Source organism: Lepus europaeus, chromosome 11 (genome assembly GCF_033115175.1).
Source record: "Lepus europaeus isolate LE1 chromosome 11, mLepTim1.pri, whole genome shotgun sequence".
NCBI lineage: Eukaryota > Metazoa > Chordata > Mammalia > Lagomorpha > Leporidae > Lepus > Lepus europaeus.
Window position 1 is genome coordinate 89,498,430 of NC_084837.1, and position 21,069 is coordinate 89,519,498.

The window sequence follows — 21,069 nt, forward strand, 5'->3', positions numbered from 1 at the left end:
CCTGGAAGGACAGACAGGTCCCCTCCTGGGGCCTTAAGGTAACTGCTTGCTGCCCCAGCCTAATAGGGCTGCCGCCTGGTCTTGCTGACAGCAGGAATCCTCAGCCCTCTGCGGGAGCAGCACAGGGTGACACTGGGTAGGAGAGGAAGCCGTTGTCCTGCCGCTGCTGCAACAGCGCGTTGTGGTCAAGGTCAAGGAGCCTTGGCCCCTGCCTTGGGACGGCTTTTAAGAGAAGCACAGCTGACAGAGAGGACTGGGCTCCTACAAAGTGTGAGGAACGTACAAAGCAAGCAAAGCCAGACCCAAGAGAGAGGGCTCAGCGGTTCAAGCGCCACCACCTGTTCCCATGCAGACTTTAACAGAGAGGCTCCCCGCTGGCCAGCCTGCCCTGCGGTTCCTCTCTCCTCCTGCTAGGTGGTTTCTTGCAGATCGAATGAATGGCAGTGCCAGCCTTGTTGACTTTGTTCCCGTCCTAACCCAGGGGCCTGGTAGACGAGTGCATGTTCCCAAGTTGCTGGGACCCTGGCCTCTCCAGGGTAAGTACTTGAGCACGGAGGCTTCGTGCTGAAATGGGAAGAAATCATGTTTTTGCCCTGTGCCTCTTTTTTTTTTTTTTTTTTTTTTAAGCTTCCATTTAGCATTGCTTAATTCTCTAAACTGAAGAATCAGTGGGCGGTGTTAGTCAACTGGCGCAGGCGCAGTCTCTTATCTGTGGTGCGATCTACATTCTATGCCCCAGTACCAGCCGCCATTACTGAAAACGAGGTAGCCACATGGCCCAAATTACCTGTGCCTAGCTCCACCCCCAACCTAATGGGATTGGCTAATTCCTACCTCACTGCCCACCCCTGGAAAAACTATATTAGACCCCCATCCCAGACACGCGGTCTCTTTTATTCCTTCGCCCCCTTCACTCCGGTCTGTAGGGTGTTCCCCAATAAACCCTTTCCCTTACTCCGGTGTCCGATGTGTTTTGCGAAGCTAACATTAATATATAACAGGCGGCATCAGCCCCTGCCAGCTAGTTTAGATCTTGACTGTATGTGTGGTGGGGAACTGTCTTTCCCCTACAGAAGACAGAATTCTTCCTTGGTCCCTAATGACATGTTTAACATGTACCTGAACGAATGGTACAGGGCTTGAGACAGAACGTCCAGAGAGTCTTCTAGAAGTTAGTAACCGGTTTGCCTTCCTAGGGGTGAGGCTGCTCCCCTTGCTGGTTTTCTCAGTGCGGGCGGAAGTAGATGTACAATTCATAGTCCACAGACCAGTGTGTATGGCGGCAGCTCTCGCCTAGCTGTTCTCACCTGATGGCACCAGTCCCGAGCCCCCCACCCCGCCCCACGCCCCGGGACCAGCGAGGACAGTCAACGTGCACACTCTCATTGACCAGAAGCACACAGTATTTCTAAAGCCCAGGGCAGATCTACAGCCTGTGTTCTTTGGGGCAGCCTGGGGACAGTGGATGGGAGAGGCGAGCCCCTCCCCTTCCTGATGGAGAACAGTACAGAGACGACCAACACAAAATTCTGTAAGGGGGTTTGGTGAACATCACTGCGTCTCAGGATGTTTTGTTATTCCTACTTGAAGGAAGCAGTAGTACCGAGGAAGCGGGAACAATGATAATGTAGCTTTGTATCTTGAAAATCTGTATCTGTAACAATGAATATTTGTACAGAAGGTATGAGTACAAGGTAATGAAGCCTGCTGGGTATTCAGAAACCCACACTCCCAGGTACCCTAGTGTATGGCCGCTGGCCCTGTCTGCTTTGTCACCCTACAAGCTCTTGTGGTTTATTCCTGTGATACTGCTGTCGCTCAAACTGGTTTTCGAACTTTGCAAACCTCAGCACCTTCATGTCTGTCCTTACTAAGTAATAAAATACTCTCTGTAGGTGACTTTGCATTTGAGTAGTAGACATAGGTCCTTACAGAGGTGTAATTTTAAATCCAAGATAAGGTGAATTTGAATAACACGAGGGAGATGTTCTTCTCTCACAATGATTTTGAACACAGTTCCAGACAAGGAGTGCAGAAAATTTGAGCAGCATCCATGTCCCTTGTGAAGGTTGGAAAGACGACACAACCAGCTGGAGAAGTTTCCAGTGTCGGGCTCAGTCCCTGGGCTCCGCTGAGCGCCATACGGGACTTCTCAGGGCCTCTCATTGGACTCCAGGCTCTCAGCTGCACTGCAGCCCCAGCCCCACCTCCAGGCAGTGCTGCCAGCCGCCTTGGAAAGTAGTTAGAAGCACCTGGAAAGGGTTTCGGGATGAGGGATGGCTCACGTTAGAAACGTGCACAACTTTGCCACTGTTTTCTTCCCATAAGTTAGGGTGTGTTAGTTAAATTTGATCTATTCCTGGTTGAATCATTTGGCTTTCACAGGTGAGGATCTAAAGACCAAAGTTAAGTGGCTGGCACAGAAACACAGAGCAGTTTACAAATCAGCCCAAACCGGAGGCTCCCGGGATTCGCCTTTCCCAACTTCAGACTCAGACCTTCAGTTCTGACAATCCTAAGATGGCCGCTTTCCCAGTCTCAGATTGGGAAAGGCTCAATTCTTGGTAGGAGACAATGGATAGAAAATAAATGGGAAAAAAAAAAAACTTAGCAAGTGAATGAAACTGATGGCAGAGTTTTCAGTTTTGTGATACAGCCCATTCCCCCACTTCCTCCCACCCTTCACTTACAGTAGTAACTGAAAACTGCGAATCTGCAGGCTGGGAACGTTTAGACGCTTCTGCTTCGTGGGAGGAGAGGCCAACAGTTTTGCAGGTCTGTCTAGGGGGGAGTGTCGTGTACCACATGTGCACATGAATAATACCCAGAACACTGAGCATGTTCCTAAGAGAAACTGCACAAGAGTCACACTGAGTGATTAAACCCAGAATATTCCATCAGGGATGCAATGTTGTCCATTGAAAATGTCCATTCTAAATACAGCTTTTCATGTAATTACAGCAATAATTTAGTTCATGCATGCGAAGTTGAGAGCTTTTTTATATTTGCTAGACGCAATTCTGAAACTTGGTGCTTGTCTGTCTTAAGGAGCTCTGCCCTGCATGCAAATCTATAACTAGACAAATATTATTTCCTTTCCCAGCTTGCTCTTGGGAGGTTTCCATATCCTCAGGTAAGATTGTTCATTACTGCCGTTTGCCACTGTGACATTCATTCCTATGTATGAAGGTGCAGCCAGCAATTGTGAACATTGGAGCCACATACAAATAAATCTATCCTGCTAAATTGAAAAGGGATGTCTTAAAGGAGTCATCCACAAGTCTCTATTGATTTTTGATTTTTTTTTAAACTCCAGGGTTCCACCCCCCCCCCCCCCTTTGTTAAAGGTTGCAAGCCATCCTCGTGCTCTCCCTTTGTGTGAGACGCCCGCCCTGTGCTCTGCCTGTCCTGCCCAGTTCCCTGTGCTCTTATTGAGGTCGGAGGAAAGGCCCAGCCGCTTTCTTGATAGACTTTTTTGAGCTTTTGGATCCAATTAAACTTACGTGGAATAAGCATTGAGACGAAGGGGGAAAATGTCTAACCTGGGTCATTATTTTTGCTAAGCAAATAGACAAGCCCCCGGTTTTATGTAAGTGTGATTCTGAATTTGAGGGTTTTTTTTTTTAAGATTTTCCTCCTCCTCATGCACATTTCTAAGAAAACAAACAGTCCATTATGCTAGCATGCTGATCCTAATCTCGATCATTTAAGATGTTTGGTATAGAAGGGTGCTAACACTTAAAATCTAAAGCTGCTTTGCGGTTTGAAAATGATTCCCCGGCGTTGGAGGGGGGATGAGTGGAGCGTCTAGAGGGATGAAGAATGAATGTTTTGACTGTTTCCCTCTGGTTGCTGCTCACTGTTTTTCTGGCATCTTGGGCTGTACAGGCCAAAGTGCCTGGAGGCATGTCTGATTTAAAGGTGGTGTTGGTCTCTGCTCTTTAAGCATCTATTAACTTGCTATTATTATGCAAATAAGTGTTGTATTACACATACTAATTTATGCATGGTTAGATCATGCAGATGCATCACAAACATGGTTATTGAATAATAGGATGGAGCTCATTCTCTCTGCCATCTTTAGAAGCGATTTTAAGCAAATTCTCCTGATACCCATGCAGGCATTTAAAGACCCTTCACTGGCTGAAATGTCTCTCTTGTATCCTTTGCCTTTCTCGGTTACAGCCGTCAGATAAGTGGTGGAGAGATCACCCAAGTTCTGAGGTCCGAGAGTATTTGTCTCCGCCTGCAAACGTGTGGGCTTCTTTGTTTAAACATACTCTTTTCCTTAAAGAGAAAATCTGACATGGAATCGCCTGGCGTGCACGCTGGCGTTGAGCGAGACGCTAGCACACCCGGCCTTGCTGTTAGCTCTAGGTAGCCCATCAAATTAAAATCACATTTTCAGGATTTATAGCTCATTAGAATATTTATCTTGGTAAGCCTCTTATTCTGCCAGTAATTTTTAAACAATTCACTGTGTAGACAATTTAGGCAGTCTTCTGAAATTTTGAAAATGAACAGAAGAGGCCCAATACGATGTGTCTCTCAGACGGCCTTGGTAGAAAACTGGTAAGCCATCTAATACAAGATTAAGGATGTAGCTATATTCTTGAGCTTCCCAGCGTTGAGAAGAATTAATAAGATTTGGCAAGGGATGAGTCGAAGAAGCAGATTGCCAAGTGAAGGAGCCCTTGCAGACGGTGCAGGTTTGGGGAGAGGCTCCGTCCCTCTGCAGTGTTTTTTCTGGAATGTCTGTGCTTACTGTTTGTTTGCTTGATCAGCCCAGTGCAAGTTGGAAAATTCTAATATGCCGAACCCCCTGGTTGCAATACCCTTTATGCCAGAGTGCGGGGAGCCAACGCTATTCCTTGAGCCGTGATCAGACGTTGTCACCCAGTCAGGACTGTTGTCAGGAAACAGGAGCCGCTGTGATGTCATCAGGCCTGCTGTTGCCCAGGTCTTTCAGCAGGAGTTTGGGCTCTGATGTGGGGTCCTGGGTGACTGTGGGTGCTGTTGGCGCTTCTTTTCCAGCTAAATAAGCACCTCTCCTGCCCCTCCTGGCCACCAGACCTGGCAGACGAAGCACAGGAAGGAGAACGGGTATCTGTATGGTATCGCGGAGACTGGATTGTGAAGCTACACCTGCCCTTTGGCCCGTGTTAATCTCATGGGAACTCTTGGTCTCTCCGCGAGATAGCTTCCGTGCAAGTGTGAGGCGTCCATGCTGGCGGGCTTGGACTGCTGCACAGACGTGGTGACTGGCGTGGTTCGCTTGAATCCCAGGCGGAGTGGGCAGGAGTGAGCCGTAGGCCCTAAGGATTGGAAGGCATCTCCGATGTCATCAAATCAAACATCTCTACCACGTCTCTGAAAAAGCCGGCGTTCATACTCTGCTTGACTACCTGCAGTGGCAGGAAACTTGCTACCTTATGGCACAGCCGTGGGGTCGAAGCAGTGTTCCGTTCACCAAGCTGATGACCGCCTCGTCCTAGCTATCACCCACTGCTCTCCCTGGAGCGCGTGGAAGCCTTTCCTCTGTCCTTTGGACCATGTGGTTTTGAGTCCCTGTGTGCCCAGGACAGGGGACAGTGCCAAGGAATTGCTGCTCCAAACCCCGTGGGAAGTCAGCGAGTTGAGGAGTGTGGCCCGGGAGAAAGCCTGCAGACCAGGAGCCAGCGGAGGGGAGCAGGAGCCCAGCTCTGCCTTAACTCTTGCTTTCTAACTCCCTGAAGCTTCTGTTTGCTCTCTGAAGTCACAGGAGACCGCTTAGAGAAGGACAGAGGCCACCCCACTGGCCTGCATGTTGGGCTCCAGCGCCAAACAGAATTTCCAGCCACAAACCCAAGATTGCAGAAGTGTGTCCTCAGCCACCCGCAGCCACCACTGGAAGGGAGCGCTGGGGGGAGGGGCGGTTTGCAGACAGTCCCTCCCCCCAGCCCAGCATCGGCACCGCTGACAGGGTCTTTAGCAGCCCCTCTTCCTGCTGGTGACACCGTGTGTATCCCTGTATCCCGTGATGGCTCAGATGAGGGAGGGGTGTGGGGAAGATGTGAGGAAAGCCAGTTGCCTGGGACCACACTGTGAAGGTTAAAGACCTGGGCTTTTGTTGAGAGACTCGCAGTGTGTGCAGTTGTGTGGTCAGGTGTTGGTCTGTTTTAGCGTGCAGGGGGGCCTGGAGGTTGCCTAGCCTCAGTGGTAAGCTACGTAGGGCTCTTAGAGATGCGTGGCCATGTGACCACGGCGTGCCCCGGCCAGCGCCTACACTGCATGGCAATCCGGGACACTTTGTGTTACCTGCACATCCCATGTGCAGACATCCGGCCAGTCTCCAGGCTGCTCCAAGCTCGGAGAGGCCACAAAATGGGGACAGTTAGGGCCAGGGCCTGCAGGCAGTTCCAGCAAAGGACTGTGGTTGGCCGGCCCCACCCCTGCTCTCCTGCCCACTCAGCCCTTCCCCCGGCATGCCTTGTCTGCCCTGGGCAGGCCTCCGGGGCCGAGCCGTTGGAGGTGCCCACAGGGCCGTTCCCTAGAGCTCTTTTGCTTCTCCTGCCATGCATTTAGCAGAGCAACAGTGGGATCCAGAGGGTCCCGGAGCCCCTGGGTGCCCGTGAAGCACAGTCTGCCGTAGGATAATGATAAACTGCTTTTTTAAAAAAAAAATCCTCCTGTGAACCAGTGGTGTCTCAGTGTTTTGAACAATTTAGCTTTCGCGGTAGTCTGGACAGGCACTGCAGCCGTGTGTGGTTAGTCGTGTACATCCAAATCCAGTTGACGTCGAAAGTGAGCAGTGGTTTGTTTAACGACACCGTAGTTCAGGAGAAACGAAAAGGATTGTCTGCTAAAAAATCATCGCCTTTCCTTCAGACTCCACAGCAGCGCCCGCACTAGGCTGAGAGGAAATCCCGCAGGGCTGCTTCTCGGGGCGTCAGCTCTGGCACCGGGACGTCGGGGAAGCAGAGGTGCCACAGGAAAGTGAAGCTAACGCCGACACAGATGTACTTAAAGGACTGGTGCATGTATAAAAATATCGTTCTTCTTTTGGCTACAATTCCTGATCTTGGTTAATAAATTACATCAAAATGACCTGAAGTTAAAATAAAGGGGGGGGGGGGGAGGAAATCTGAGCAAATAGTGCCCCCGGTATTGTAAAGCTTTGAATGTTTTCACACCCCATTAATTTATTACTTCTCTTTCTTCATCTTTAAATTTCATTTTTTTTCAAAAATTCCGACTCCCCGCTGCTGCAGTGATTTTCATCTTGTTGTTAATTTTCCCTGCTCCATATGGAGCTCCAGACATTTCACCTGGAGGCTGTACTAGATTTTGCTGTAGTGATCGTACTTCCGGAGGCCAAAACTGTCATTTAGGGTTCCTGGTGCATCTGTCTGCGCCAGGCTTTTCACTGGCATGGGAGAGTGTGAATAACAAATTGGATGCACCTGAGATTCGGATGATTAGTGTGTTTTGTGAATCTCCATGACTTGTAAGCAGATAGCTCTGGGGGCGCGGGGGGGCGGGGGGGGCTCCACAGCGACCGCGGGTGAATCTGTACTCACACCTTACATTTGGGGCTTTGCAAGGGAACTGCAAACATCCCAGGCAGCCCGAGTGCAGAGAGAGTAACAAATATTTCATCCTGCCTTGTCATTGATTAGAAAAGAGCCTTTAATTTCATTTCACCCCATGTTGTGATTAATTTGCATTCTTTGTCAGAAGTTAATGGAGTTTTTTATGGTTCACTCTGAAATCCTCGAAGACATCAGACTTGATCTGATGTTTATACAACCGCCAGCGGAATTTTTTCGTTTGATTGATGGCAAGCTTGATGTTATTCCAAACGGCTTTTTAAGCTGTTTTTAAGAATTATTTGAATAAAATGCAAGCCAGATATTGTTGTAATGATCAAGATTATCTGTTAAAAATCTGTTTCAAATAAAGAAGATGATAAGTAGTAAAAAGGATCAAAAAGATAAGAGAAATAGTGAATAGTGTCGTTATTTGTTAAAAAATACATAAGAATGCCATTCAAATAAATTATGGCAATATGTAGAGAAGATCACTTCTATTGAAAAAGAAAATAAACCATCATCTGGCCAAATAGGATAATTAAGATTGAAGTAAAAGGAAAGTCTGAATCTTGGGCATTAGAAACCTTTGCTCCCAATTGGCTAATTCTCCTTTATTCTGCCAGCTTTGACTGCCAATGTACGAAATAGAGATCTACTGTTCTTAACTCAAGGAGACAGGGTAGCGAGGGCTGTTAGCTGAACAGAATGATGACGTATTACTTGTCTAAAAGAGACATTTGTAAAAGCCCAGCACAAGTTCAACGTAAGCAGATAGCAAAGGGTTTTAAATGTATTCTGGTTGCTTTTCATGTTGTTAAAAATTTGTTTATTTGTTTGAGAAGCAGAGAAACAGATAGACAGTGAGATCCCATTTACTGCTTCACTTTCCAAACACCCACAGTAGCCAGGGCTGGGCCCGGCCAAAGCTGGGAGCTCAATCCAGGTCTCCTACCTGGGGGGCAGGGACCCAGCTGCCTGAACCCTCCCCTGCTGCCCCTCCCCAGGGTGCACTTTAGCAGGAAGATGGAGCCAGGGGTCAGCAGGGACTCAAACCCACGAGCTCCAATGTGAGACTCGGGCATCCTAACCAGGGTCTTCACTCGTAGGTTGAACATGCACCCTAAGATGTGCATTCTTAGTGGTGTAATATGTGGCCTTTTTTTAAGATTTATTTATTTATATGAAAGGCAGAGTGACAGAGAGGAAGGGAGAGACAGAGGGGGAGATCTTCCATCAGCTGGTTCACTCCCTAAATGGCTATAACAGCCAGTGGTGGGCCAGTCTGAAGCCAGGTGCCTCTTCCGGGTCTTCCACGTGGGTGCAGGGGCCCAAACACTTGTGCCATCCTCTGATGCTTTCCCAGCCACATTAGCAGGGAGCTGGATTAAAAGTGCAGCAGCTGGGACTCAAAATGGCGCCCGTATGGGATGCTGGCATCACAAGCAGTGGCTTTACCCACTACACCACAGTGCCAGCCCCATGTGTGGCCTCTTAACAGCATATTTTTGGACTTTTCTTCAGATAGAACAGAAATGAAAATATCCTGTTGTTAAAACCAAGATACGCCAACTGATCGAGAGTAAAAGGAACATGTGGGGGCCAGCACTATGGCTCAGTGGGTTAAAGCCCTGGCTTGAAATGCCAGCATCCCATTTGGGTGCCAGTTCAAGTCCTGACAGCTCCACTTCTGATCTGGCTCCCTGCTATTGCGCCTGGGAGAGCAGCAGAAGATGGCCCAAGTTCTTGGGCCCCTGCACCCACATGGGAGGCATGGAAGGAATTCCTGGATCTTGGCTTCAGATCGGCTCAGCTCCAGCCATTGCAGCCATTTAGGGAGTAAACCAGCGGCTGGGAGACCTTTCTTTCTCTCTGTCTCTACCTCTCTCTGTAATTCAAACAAATAAAACAAACTTTTTTAAAAAAAAAAGAAACGTGCTCACATGCGTGCACACACACACACAGGTGTATACGATGTACCAAAGTATGAGAGGAGCTGAGGGGCGGCTGCGTCAGCACCCCCTGCTACTGACTGAGCCGGTGTCTGTGGCCCGGGGTTCCTGTTGTGACTGATTCCATCTGTGTGATCTGGGGGCTCTGCCTTGCCTTCCCTGGGATTGCTGCTACTGACTGAGCCGGTGTCTGTGGCCCGGGGTTCCTGTTGTGACTGATTCCATCTGTGTGATCTGGGGGCTCTGCCTTGCCTTCCCTGGGATTGCTGCTCGTGAGAGGTACTCCTAGGTCAGAAAGCTACTTATCGGAGTAGTTTCATTTAAAACAGATTCATTTATTTGCTGTTTCTGAAAGTTGGCTAAATAATTGGGTGGTTTTAATTGAGCTCACTGCTTTTTGATCCTTGTATTAACATGATCTAAGGTCCTTTTTATTATATGCAATCCATATTATTGACCAAATTTGCCTGTTTCCATTTAAGTGAAAGCAACTTATCATGGAGAAAATATCTTGTTTAACTTGGCTTGGAAACCAGCTATCTTAATGTTTTTTTTTTTTTTTCAATTGGCAGACTATCTTTTAAACATTCATTTATTTTGTAGTAATAAATTGTGCTGTGGACAGAATATTTGTTTCATAATAGCATATGTTCTTAAAACTATTTAAAAACATGAAGTGCTTTTCACATGCAAATGTTGAAATACTAAAGGGTTTTTTTAAGATTTATTTATTTGAGAGGTAGAGAGATACAGAGAAAGGGAGAGACAGAAGAGAAAAGTCTTCCATCTGCTGGTTCACTCCCCAAATGGCCACAATGGCTGGAGCTGGGCCAATCTGAAGCCAGGAGCCAGGAGCTTCTTTGGGTCTCTCACATGGGTGCAGGGATCCAAGCACATGGGCCATCTTCTGCTGCTCTCCCAGGCCATCAGCAGGGAGTTGGATGGGAAGTGGAGTAGCAGGGACTCGAACCAGCACCCATATGGGACGCCAGTGCCATGGGTGGAGGCTTACCCTACTATGCCACAGCTCCGGCCCCCAGAAATGCTAGAGTTTTTACAAATATTTTTATTCATATTTTTAAAACCTTTGGTTTATTGTTACTAATCCTGATGTTGATCATGTAATTTTCTTCTATTATTGATGTTAAATTTAGTCCATAAGTGACATTATCTTATTAATGTATTATATACTGATCATGCCTAAAATTGCAGAATACTTACAGAGTTTGAAAAAAGAAAATTGGAATCTATCCTTTGTGGCATGAACTTTTGAAGTTTAGAACATCATGGCCGGGGCCAGCACCGGGGTACGGTAGGTTAATCCTCCGCTTGCAGCACTGGCGTCCCATATGGGCGCCAGTTCGAGTCCTGGCTGCTCCACTTCCAGTCCAGCTCCCTGCTATAGCCTGGAAAAGCAGTAGAGGATGGCCCAAATTCTTGGGCCCCTGTACCCATGTAGGAGACCAGGAAGAAGCCCCTGGCTCCTGGCTTCTGGCTTTGGATCAGCACAGCTCCGACTGTTGCTGCCATTTGGGGAGTGAACCAACGGAAGGAAGACCTTTCTCTCTGACTCTCCCTCTCACTGTCTGTAACTCTAACTCTCAAATAAAATAAACAAAATCTTTAAAAAAAACATCATGGGCTTCAGTAAGTTTTAAGTATCCAGTTTTTTGTGTGAGTCTAAAGAAAGAAAAAAACAGGCCGGCGCCGTGGCTCACTAGGCTAATCCTCCGCCTTGCGGCGCCGGCACACCGGGTTCTAGTCCCGGTCAGGGCACCGATCTTGTCCCGGTTGCCCCTCTTCCAGGCCAGCTCTCTGCTGTGGCCAGGGAGTGCAGTGGAGGATGGCCCAAGTCCTTGGGCCCTGCACCCCATGGGAGACCAGGAGAAGCACCTGGCTCCTGCCATCGGATCAGCGCACTACCGTGGCGGCCATTGGAGGGCAAAAGGAAGACCTTTCTCTCTGTCTCTCTCTCTCTCACTGTCCACTCTGCCTGTCAAAAAAAAAAAAAAAAAAGAAAAGAAAAAAATAGCAGTGGATAACTACCCAAACTTCAAGCACTCAACTTTTGATTGGCAATAATTAAAGAGATCAGAGTACATGCAATTTTTTTTCCAAAAGAGATTTCTAGCCTACATGTTTTAATTTATTCTTACTATTTAGGATATAGAGCTTTAAAACATACTAATACTTCAAGCATAAAAATAGATTTAAGCTCTATTAAACGCAGAGGTAAAATTTAAGTGATGTGAAAATGTTTGCCTACACACAGTTGCCTATGTCAGAGTCCTTTTCCAGTTTACCTCAAACTTTTCAAGAGGTCTCTAATTTTATTTTCCTAGCCTGTGCCAAAGACAGGAGGTGGGTTCCTCATTTGTCCTTAAAATAGAGTAGAAATGGAAGAGAAACCATCCCCCAAATGTGCGGAGCGTGGAAACATGACGTTTTGCATTAAAGATGAGTTACTTGTGCATAGCTCGATTGGGGAATGTGTAGGGTGGTGATTTCTACCTTGTTTTTAAGGCACTCAGCCTGTGTTGGATTGATTTTACAGCCACCTTCCCAGTTCTTCTGTGACGTCCATCTCGGTTCACGTCAACATTTATTTATCTTGGTGCACTTGCTCCATGCCTGCTACTTGGCTAAGCACAGAAATAAAACAGGTGTGGTCCCTGCTCCCACAGAGTACAGTCCAGTGGTGGGAGGTGGGGAACATAAAGCAAATAAACGGTAGTTGATATGAAAGAAACATCCCAGGAGGTGGGACAGCCTGGCCCCAAGGGGAAAGGGGAGCAAACTGCCGACCTCGGGAAGCCAGAGAGGTTTCAGAGTGGAAGACTTTTTGAGAGAGCCCTGGGGCTAGGAGGGTGGGGAAGAACAGTCCAGGCCCTCAAGGCAGAAGGGAACCCACACGGTAAAGAGAAACCAATCAGACAGTGAGGTGTAGCTGGTCTCCTTCCTGTGATTTCACTAAACAGGTACCACAGCACAATACTGGGAGGGGAGAGAGGGAGAGGGGGAGGTGATGGACATGATGGGCATGACAGGTGTAGCAGGAACCAGATAGAGAGAGTGAGCCTCCGAGTGCCATGGGTTCCCTTGCAGGTGATGGGAGACAGACTGAGCTGGGTTCCCAGCTCACTGCATTTGAAGGTCTCTGCCCCTGAGGGCAGCTGGTGTCGCCTCTGAGGGCTCTCTTTACCTCTGTCACTTAGCCTTGCCACCTCATAGGACATTTTCTAGATTGCTGGGGAGAAATTGTCATGACCCAGTGAGTTAATGCCTAAGAGAGCACTGTGAAAAATACAAGGTGGTAAACAAGAGCAGGGTAATATTAGTGTTATTTATATTTCCAGAAAGCACTTCGGGGATTTACCTATGTAACTCTGAAAATATATGATCGTGTCCCCTGCAAGGTAGGACTGAAATGAATTGCTTTTCGGATCCCACAAGGGCCTTCCTTTGCAGTCTTTCCTTTTTGAGTTATAATTTATCATTCATAATCATAATCATAATATACAGGATAATGTACAGAATCTACTCATTCCTAGTCCACTGACTGGGGACCATGGTCCTTCCACAATTTTAAAGTAGCTGGTTCAGCCCAGCAACATAACTGAAGTTTGAACTTGGAGTTAAGGCTGGCTCTTAGGCTGTGCGGTGGAGAGCCCCACACACACACACACTTGGGTTTTCCTGGTGCAGTCTGCTGCTTCCTGTAGTCCTGGACTCGGGATGTGAAGGTATCTTACAGTTATCTTGTCCACCTCCCACGGGCACGCGTCTGCCTGCTCTGTCTGCCGAGGTGGCGATCCCTGTCCCAGAGTGCGCAGTGCATGCCGGGTAACTGCTGGCTGCGTGTGGGTTCCTGGGGGGAAGAGTGATCAGCAACCATGGTAGCAGAGGCAACAGAGACATCAGCTTGTGTCGCACCAAGTGTTTGGCTCACCAGTGTTCAATATAGAACACTTGGATAGATTGGGGGCTGGGAATTCATTGGCATCCCAGATTAAAAGGGGGCAGACCTGGGGCCAGCGCCGTGGTATAGCTGGTAGAGCTGCAAACAGGGACTCAGAGCGGAGGGGACCAGGAAGCAGCAAGTGACACTCAGCACGTGGCAGTTTAAGCCACTGTCACTGTGTGGTTTCCACCCGACCACGCACACAGAGATTACTCAAGTGCTGGTCCTGGTTTGTCTTATGAGTCATTTGGCCACCCTGCCTCCCAGCCCCAGTTCCCTTGGCCTGCATGGTGTTGGCCATGATGGGCAGAAGGCTAGGAAGAGGGTTCACCAAGGAGATGGGGACCCGCCCCACACATGTCCATTCACACAGCTGCGCACAGACACAGGAGCTGTGCTTCCCTGGGACTTCTTCAGCTGGGTCTAAGTAGTATCTTGTTTGCACTAAAGGGAGTCTGAAAAACCCTGGACCAGAACGATACTCCTGTGGTCGGCTTTCCTCTGCTGGGAGGATGGAGTTCCAGGCTCCTGACTTCAGCCTGGCCCAGGTCGAGTTGTTGGGCCATTTGTCTGTCCCTCTCTCTGTCACTCTACCTTTCAAATAAGTAAATACTAAAAACAGATATATCTCTATGTACATATATAGATAGATGAGAGGTGTACTAAAAGTCTGAAACGAAAGTCAAGCCTTGCCCAGTTTGTCCTTAAGCCACAGCTCCGTTTCTTTAAATTCCTTTTCAGTATCTCTTCCAGTGAAGCCAGTAAGGCACATGTTAATCATATGTGATTGTGTTTGTTCATGGCATATGACCATGCGTTACTGGCTACACTTGCAGCTTATCTCAGAATTCCAGCAGGTGCAACAGTGTTGTCAAATATGTGTGGCTTAAACACCACACAGGGGCTGGCGCTTGGTGCAGCAGCTAGCTTAAGCCGTGCCATGGAATGCTGGTTCCCACGTTAGGGTTGAGTCTTCACTCCTGATTCCAGCTTCGTGCTGATGCGACCCCTGGGAGGCAGCGGGTGATAGCTCACTTGATCTCTGCGACCCAGGTGGAAGACCTGGCTTGAGTTCCTGGCTCCTGGCCTAGCCTCAGCTGTTACAGGCATGTGAAGCATGAACCAGCACATGGGAAATATCTAATTCTCTCTTCTCTCCCTTTCCCCCTCCCCCTCTCCTCCTCTCCCCCTCTCCTTTTCCCTTTCTCCTTCTCTCCCTCTCTCTTTCTCTCCCCTTCTCTCCCTCCGTCCCTCTCTCTCTCTCTCTCCCTCTTTCTTTCCCTCTTTCCCTCTCTCCCCCTCTCCTTCTTCCTCTCTTCTCTCCCTCCCTCTCTATCTCCCCTTCTCTCCCTCCCTCCCTCTCTTTTTCCCTCTCCCTCACCCTCTGCAAATAAAAGAATATAAATTGTGAAGAGTGCAGTGATATGTAGAGCCTAAACCCATGAGGCATCATTTTGCCGGTTGCCTGGAAACATTGCCTGGGGGAGCTGTCTTCAAAGTCCATAGTGCCCCCAAGGAAAGAAAGCAGAACTCCAGAGTTGTGCTTTGTCCAAATAATCAGTGACAGTGAGAGGAGAGGACAAGCCCTGTGCTTAAACCTTAGCTCTGCCACTACAGTTCAGGAACCTTAAAGAAGCCACTCAGGGGCCAGCTGTTGTATAAGGGGTAAAGCTGCCGCCTGCAATGCTGGCATCCCATATGGGTGCCAGTTCATATCCTGGCCACTGGACTCCCAAATCCACCTCCCTGCGAATGGCCTAGGAAAGGAGTAGAAGATGGCCCAAGTACTTGGGTCCCTGCACCCACATGGGAGTTCCTGGCTTCAGCCTGGCCCAGCCCCAACCATTGCAACCATGGGGGGAGTGAACCAGCAGATAGAAGACTTCTGTCTCTTTCCCTCTCCCTCTCCTATTGCCTCTGTCTAACTCTGACTTTCAAATCAATAAATAAATCTTTATTTTAAAAAAAAAGGGAAGCCGCTGGGTTTTGTGGAGCAGCTTTTGTATCTTCGGGCCATGCAGCCTTAACTAGTCTATTCTGCCTATGTAGAGTGACTGTGAGGCAGTGAAGTGATTGGCTAGCCCATGTGCCTTTGCAACCAGGAGGAACCTGGAATTCTCACACTTGCTGAGGCTTTAGGTGAATCTTTTCTTTCCCGCCCCACACTCGCACTGCACACTGTGACACTACTGCCTGGAGGCCATGTACCTCCATGGGACTGCAGCGTTGTCCTCAGACACCTGTAGGTTCTCACATGAGCTGTGGGTGTGTGACATCAGGAGGGCAGGACCCGACCAGGACAAAGGCAGGAAGAACCGTCAGGGGCCGCGAAGCCTCCCATCACCAGGTGCCTGCAGGCACGAACCCAGCCCAGTGGTGCCCAAGTCTTTCAAGCAGGTGTAGTCAACAGAAAACCCAACGTGGCCTTAACCATGGAGGAGTTTAGTGGGTCAGATGGCTAGGAAGCCCCCTCGCTGGGTTGAGGTGGAGCTCAAGCCACCAGGTCACTTCTGGTCACCTTCTTGGCAGCCTTCTTCCTTCATAGACCAAAAACAGCTGTTGGGGTTTCCGGAGTGGCTGCTTCCTGCCTGAGAGGTCTCCACTCTCCACAGGCCACCAGAGGCCCCAGGCCTCTAAAATTGGAAAGAGATTTCAAGGGGCCAGCATTGTGGCATAGGGGGTTAAGCCTCCGCTTGCAGCACTGGCATCCCATATGAACACTGGGTCATGTCCCAGCTGCTCCTCTTCCGATCCAGCTCTCTGCTATGGCCTGGGAAAGCAGTGGAAGATGGCCCAAGTGCTTGGGCCCCTGCACCCACATGTGAGACCCAGAGGAAGCTCCTGGCTTCAGGTCAGCACAGCTCCTGCTGTTGCAGCCATTTGGAGAGTAAACCAGTGGATGGAAGTACTCCCCTCCCCCCCGTCTCTCCTTCTCTCTCTCTGTAACTCTGCCTCTCAAATAAATATATAAGTCTTAAAAAAAAAAAAAAAAATTTCTAGCAGTATGAGCTGCCAAGATAGAATCATCGGGATCCCATCCCTGGAAGTCTTCCGGCAGAGATGGGACTCGTGTTTGTCCAGGACGTTAAGAAGTGAGTTTCTGCCTCGAGTGGGGAGTTGGCCTGGGTGACCTCCAGCCTCACTCTGGGTTCCGTGGTCATGGGGATCTAAGCAGATGGAGATGCGACTCAGTGAAGGCTCCGGAAAAGCCCTTCCAGGCATTACGAGGAGTTGACGTTTCCCTCTGGTGGGTTAACTTGACCATAAAGGGGTGGAGTCATCAACAGGCCCTTCTCAGAAAATGGAGCACACACACCCAGTGCCCCTTGTTCATCTGCCTGCACACACACACACACGCACAGGACTGGTACTTAGCAACTAGATGCTGAAATGAGGCCACTCCTTTTTGGAACAAAGACAGGAGAAAAGTGTGTTTCCACACATCTCTGACGGCTTCGTCCAAAGGAAAAGGCTAAACAGGCTCGCTGGGCAGAGCTTACAAGGAGGGGAGAAGATTCAGTTTGTCATTCACATCAATTAATTTGAATTGCAGCTCTAAACCCTTCCTCTTCTCACAAGATCCAGGTCTGAAAATTCAAACAAACATTTCCCCAGAGGAGGATTTCCGGTGACTCCTAACACCTGTGTGGGGTAGGGTGTGAGTTATGTCAGCTTTAACCACACAAAGGGTGAAGGAGCACAGACCGGCGCGCAGGGCCCATTTTCCCCATTCAGTGAGTGGCAGACCCGGCCAGTGAGTAATGTCACCCATACCTTGATGCGCCAGCTGTCGTATTCTCTGCGAAAATGCATTGTCCTTGATACTTGGGAAGCTGCGAGAGCCAAGTGATCTAATTTATGGCTGTGATGATTTTCTGTCTGGTTCTGTCTGACCTGCGCCCCCTTCTAGGCAGCCTAGCGCCCATCCCCCCCCCCCAGCTGTTTGCTAAATTCAAAGACATCTAGCTTTCGCTTTATAAAACTCCACTCCAGGATACAGCACGCTAGCAGGGGCTGAGATGTGGTACCATGAGTGTATTTCAGAACTTGGGAATCCTAGTGGTCCCCTGTTCCTGCTGATGCAGATGACACACGACACAATTGACAGGAGAGAGGCTGGTGGACAGCAGGTAGGATGGCCCAGGTGAATCAGACTTGCTCGCTTGGCCTTATTAGAAAAAACGTATGCTGTTCATTTATTTTGTCTCATAATGCGTTTGGTATCCAAAATTATCAGTTTGTCAAAATTCCCTTTGGTAGTTAGGCAGAGGAAATTTTGATGTATTCCTTTTTTTTTTTTTTTTTTTTTTGACAGGTAGAGATAGTGAGAGAGAGAGACGGAGAGAAAGGTCTTCCTTCCATTGGTTCACTCCCCAAATGGCCGCTACAGCGGGCACTATGCCGATCCGAAGCCAGGAGCCAGGTGCTTCTTCCTGGTCCCCCATGCGGGTGCAGGGCCCAAGCACCTGAGCCATTCTCCACTGCACTCCCGGGCCATAGCAGAGAGCTGGCCTGGAAGAGGAACAACCAGGACTAGAACCTAGCGCCCATATGGGATGCCGGCGCTGCAGGCAGAGAACTAACCAAGTGAGCCACTGCGCCAGCCCTGATATATTCCTTTTTAAAAAAGATTTTTTTCCGTGGGGGACTCTTAAGTGGTACAGGTATACAAAGCTTGTGGTTATGTGGAACTGATTTATTTTTTTTAATCACCAAAAACTTTTAAAGACCTGGACACTTGTTTTTGCGGTTATTATGGATTGGAGGGGCACATCCCTAAGTTTTAGCACCTAGCACAGTACAAATGCCAGTACTGTTTCTCCCTTGGGTAGGAAATAAGCACAAGCCAGGAGTTTGGTGTGGCAAAGGCTCCTGGGGCCACTGCATTCCCTATTGGAGAGCCTGGGTTTGAGTCCCAACACTGCTCCTGGCTTCCCGCTCGTAGGGACGCCCTTGGAGGCAGCAGGTGGTGGTTCAGGTAGCTGGGTCCCTGCCACCCACGGAGGAGACCTAGTTCCAGGTTCCTGGCTTTGACCTGGCCTGGCCTTGGCCACTGCAGACATTTGGGGAGTGAACAAGCAACAGAGATCCTTCGTCTCTCCACTCACTGCCACCCCACCCGTATCTGTCTCTGTACCCTGCAAGTAAATGACTTTTAAAAAGAAAACTAGGCATGGTCCCTGGATGGGAAGCCAAGAGCTTAAGGGCTCTGGGCTGCTCTCGCTTCTCCCCCAAGGAGGAGGCTCGCGAGGCCGTGGGAAGCTATCTGGAAGTCCAGGGGTCTTCCTCACTGCACACATTTTCTCCACACCCAGCAGTCTCCTGGGCGAGCTGTCAGACTGGACTGAGCTATGACCTTGGGCACTCCTCCTCTACCAGCCTCGGTTTCCCTGACTGCAGAGCGAGTAGATGGAATGGGCTCATCTCCGAAGCCCTTGCCCCTTGAAAAAGTCGTTAGGCCGTAATTCTTCATTCAGAATATGGGACTCACAATTTACCGTAATTCCTGTTGGCATTCAGCGGGTTATAGCTTAGTACATCCAGTTTGAAAACAGTGTCCCTGCAAAATAGCTACAGTTCCTAAGATTTGAAGTTAAAAAAAAAAAAAAATTAAAGAGCTAACATTGAGAGCTAGAATGTGATGCAGTTGCTCAACAATAAGAATATAGTATTCTTTAAAAATTCCAGCCATACCATGTCATTTCATGTTTCTTTTTTCTATTTAAGAGAAAACAGCACAAGCTTGAAAAGCAGTAAATATGTAAAGAGAAAATTTGTCAACTGATATTGGAAGATCTGACCTAGGTCACACATAAATCTCTCAGACAGGAGCGGTGGGGCAAGCCATAATTTCCTCGAGTAAAAGGGAAAATGAAAGCCATAGCTGGTGTCTTCTCTAAGTTCCATAGGCAGATTCGTTTTGCTGTTGTGCCTCTGAATATGAGGTGGACAGCGCTGAGAGAAGCTCTTGTCTTACCTGCCCTGGGTACAGCGCTGAATGTTGCATGTCTTGTTTTACCTGCCGTAGGTACACAGTGCCTCGACAGAGACAGGAGCATCAAGTGAAACTTCCGGAGTTGCTTTTCAGTACCATGAACCAAAATACTTGAGGCCCCCTAAGTGAATTTTTTCCCTGATCATTTCCTCCCCAAGATCACCTTCCAAGATCCCACGCCGTGTCTCAGGAGCTTTTCTAATCGCCTCCTGCAAGGACAGGTGACGGCCTTGACTGCGCTCACTCCAAGACCGAGAACTTGGGGCTGCCCTTCCTGCAGTCCTTCTTCCCGGTTGAACACAGAAGGCTCCTTGTGACATCACAGCGAGGCAGCACTCTCCCCTGTCTGTGTGGCTTCAAATCTTGGATCGAAGGGGCTAGCCAAAGGGGAAAACAAACTATGCCCAGAAGAGAGAAGCGGTTCATCCAATTAATGCATCAAAACGCTGCCAGTTCTGGAGACTGATTAGCAAAGTGTGTGTCTGGAGCCATCACTGTTCTGTTCATTGTCCCACAGTACTAGTTAGACCTAGGAAGCGCTCCACACAAGCAAAATGCGCAAGCAGGAATGTAGACACGGACAAGTTAGTTATAAACAGCATTTCATATGTTGGAGGTATGGGCAGTCCATCAGCCTTAACAATATTATTGTGTTCCTCTGAACTCTGCTCTCAGAGCCAAGCCTTTGCCAGGCAGACCCAGAATGAAGACAGGCATTTGCGAAGCTAACATTTTATATTGAGTACCCTGCGTACCACTTTGAATGTGCCATAAAACCCAGGGCTTCGCTGTTTCATGAACTGTGGGCAAAAGCAGAGGCAGTGTTTGGGGGTTGACTTCGTTGGGGTCTGTTTTATGGTTGCTGTGCCCATACAGTAATGTGATCTTGAAAAAGGTAAACAACAGCGAGTTTAGCGGTGAAAAATACGCCTAATATAAATACAGCCGGGGACGCGGCAGTTTAGAATTTGAAAAATACGGCTGTGGCGTTAAATTTTCTGGTGGAATTAACGGAGGAACAGAAAACAGCCTTGAAGGCAATATGTCTGAGACGCAGAGAGCCGTAATACATCTGACTCCATGGTCTGTGTGGTATTCATAGAAGGAAAGCACAGTAGCCTTATTTAATTGAGAAAATGAATCAATTACAATGATGTCGCATCACCAGATTCTTGGGAAATAGAAGATATAAGTCATCACATTGTGTTACAGTGTTAAAAAAGTAATTGAGTATCTTAAGCGTTTTGAATCAATTTCAGGTACTGGCACTGCTAACTTAATACAAAATTTATGAAGATGATTTCATATAATATGTTGCTATCAAAACTATGTAATAAAACCTTGTAACAATGTCTCTCTTTGAAAACCTGAACAAAAAAATGGTATAGCTATAAGATCATAAAAAAGACTGGGCTGGGGGGCCTGGTGCTGTGGCGCAGCAGGTTAAAGCCCTGGTCTGCAGTACCGGCATCCCATATGGGCACTAGTTTGAGTCTCCGCTGCTCCACTTCCAATCCAGCTCTCTGTTATGGCCTGGGAAAGCAGTAGAAGATGGCTCAAGTTCTTGGGCCCCTGAACTCATATGGGAGACCC

The 21,069-nt window shown here is 48.4% G+C and overlaps 1 protein-coding gene across 10 annotated transcripts in view; it reads left to right on the forward strand.

The window, feature by feature from the left end:
* MAP2K5 (mitogen-activated protein kinase kinase 5) overlaps positions 1 to 21,069 on the forward strand; it is a 272,187-nt gene that overhangs the window by 181,727 nt on the left and 69,391 nt on the right. For 2 of the 10 annotated variants that reach the window (XM_062206200.1, XM_062206196.1), the window contains exon 17: positions 3,104 to 3,133. The exons of 6 other annotated variants lie outside the window; for them this stretch is intronic. In XM_062206200.1, the coding sequence (XP_062062184.1) occupies positions 3,104 to 3,133 (30 nt within the window). Of the gene's footprint in view, positions 1 to 3,103; positions 3,134 to 19,509; positions 20,535 to 21,069 lie in introns of those variants that run through there. 2 more of the 10 variants (XM_062206201.1, XM_062206203.1) reach the window with 2 other exon arrangements.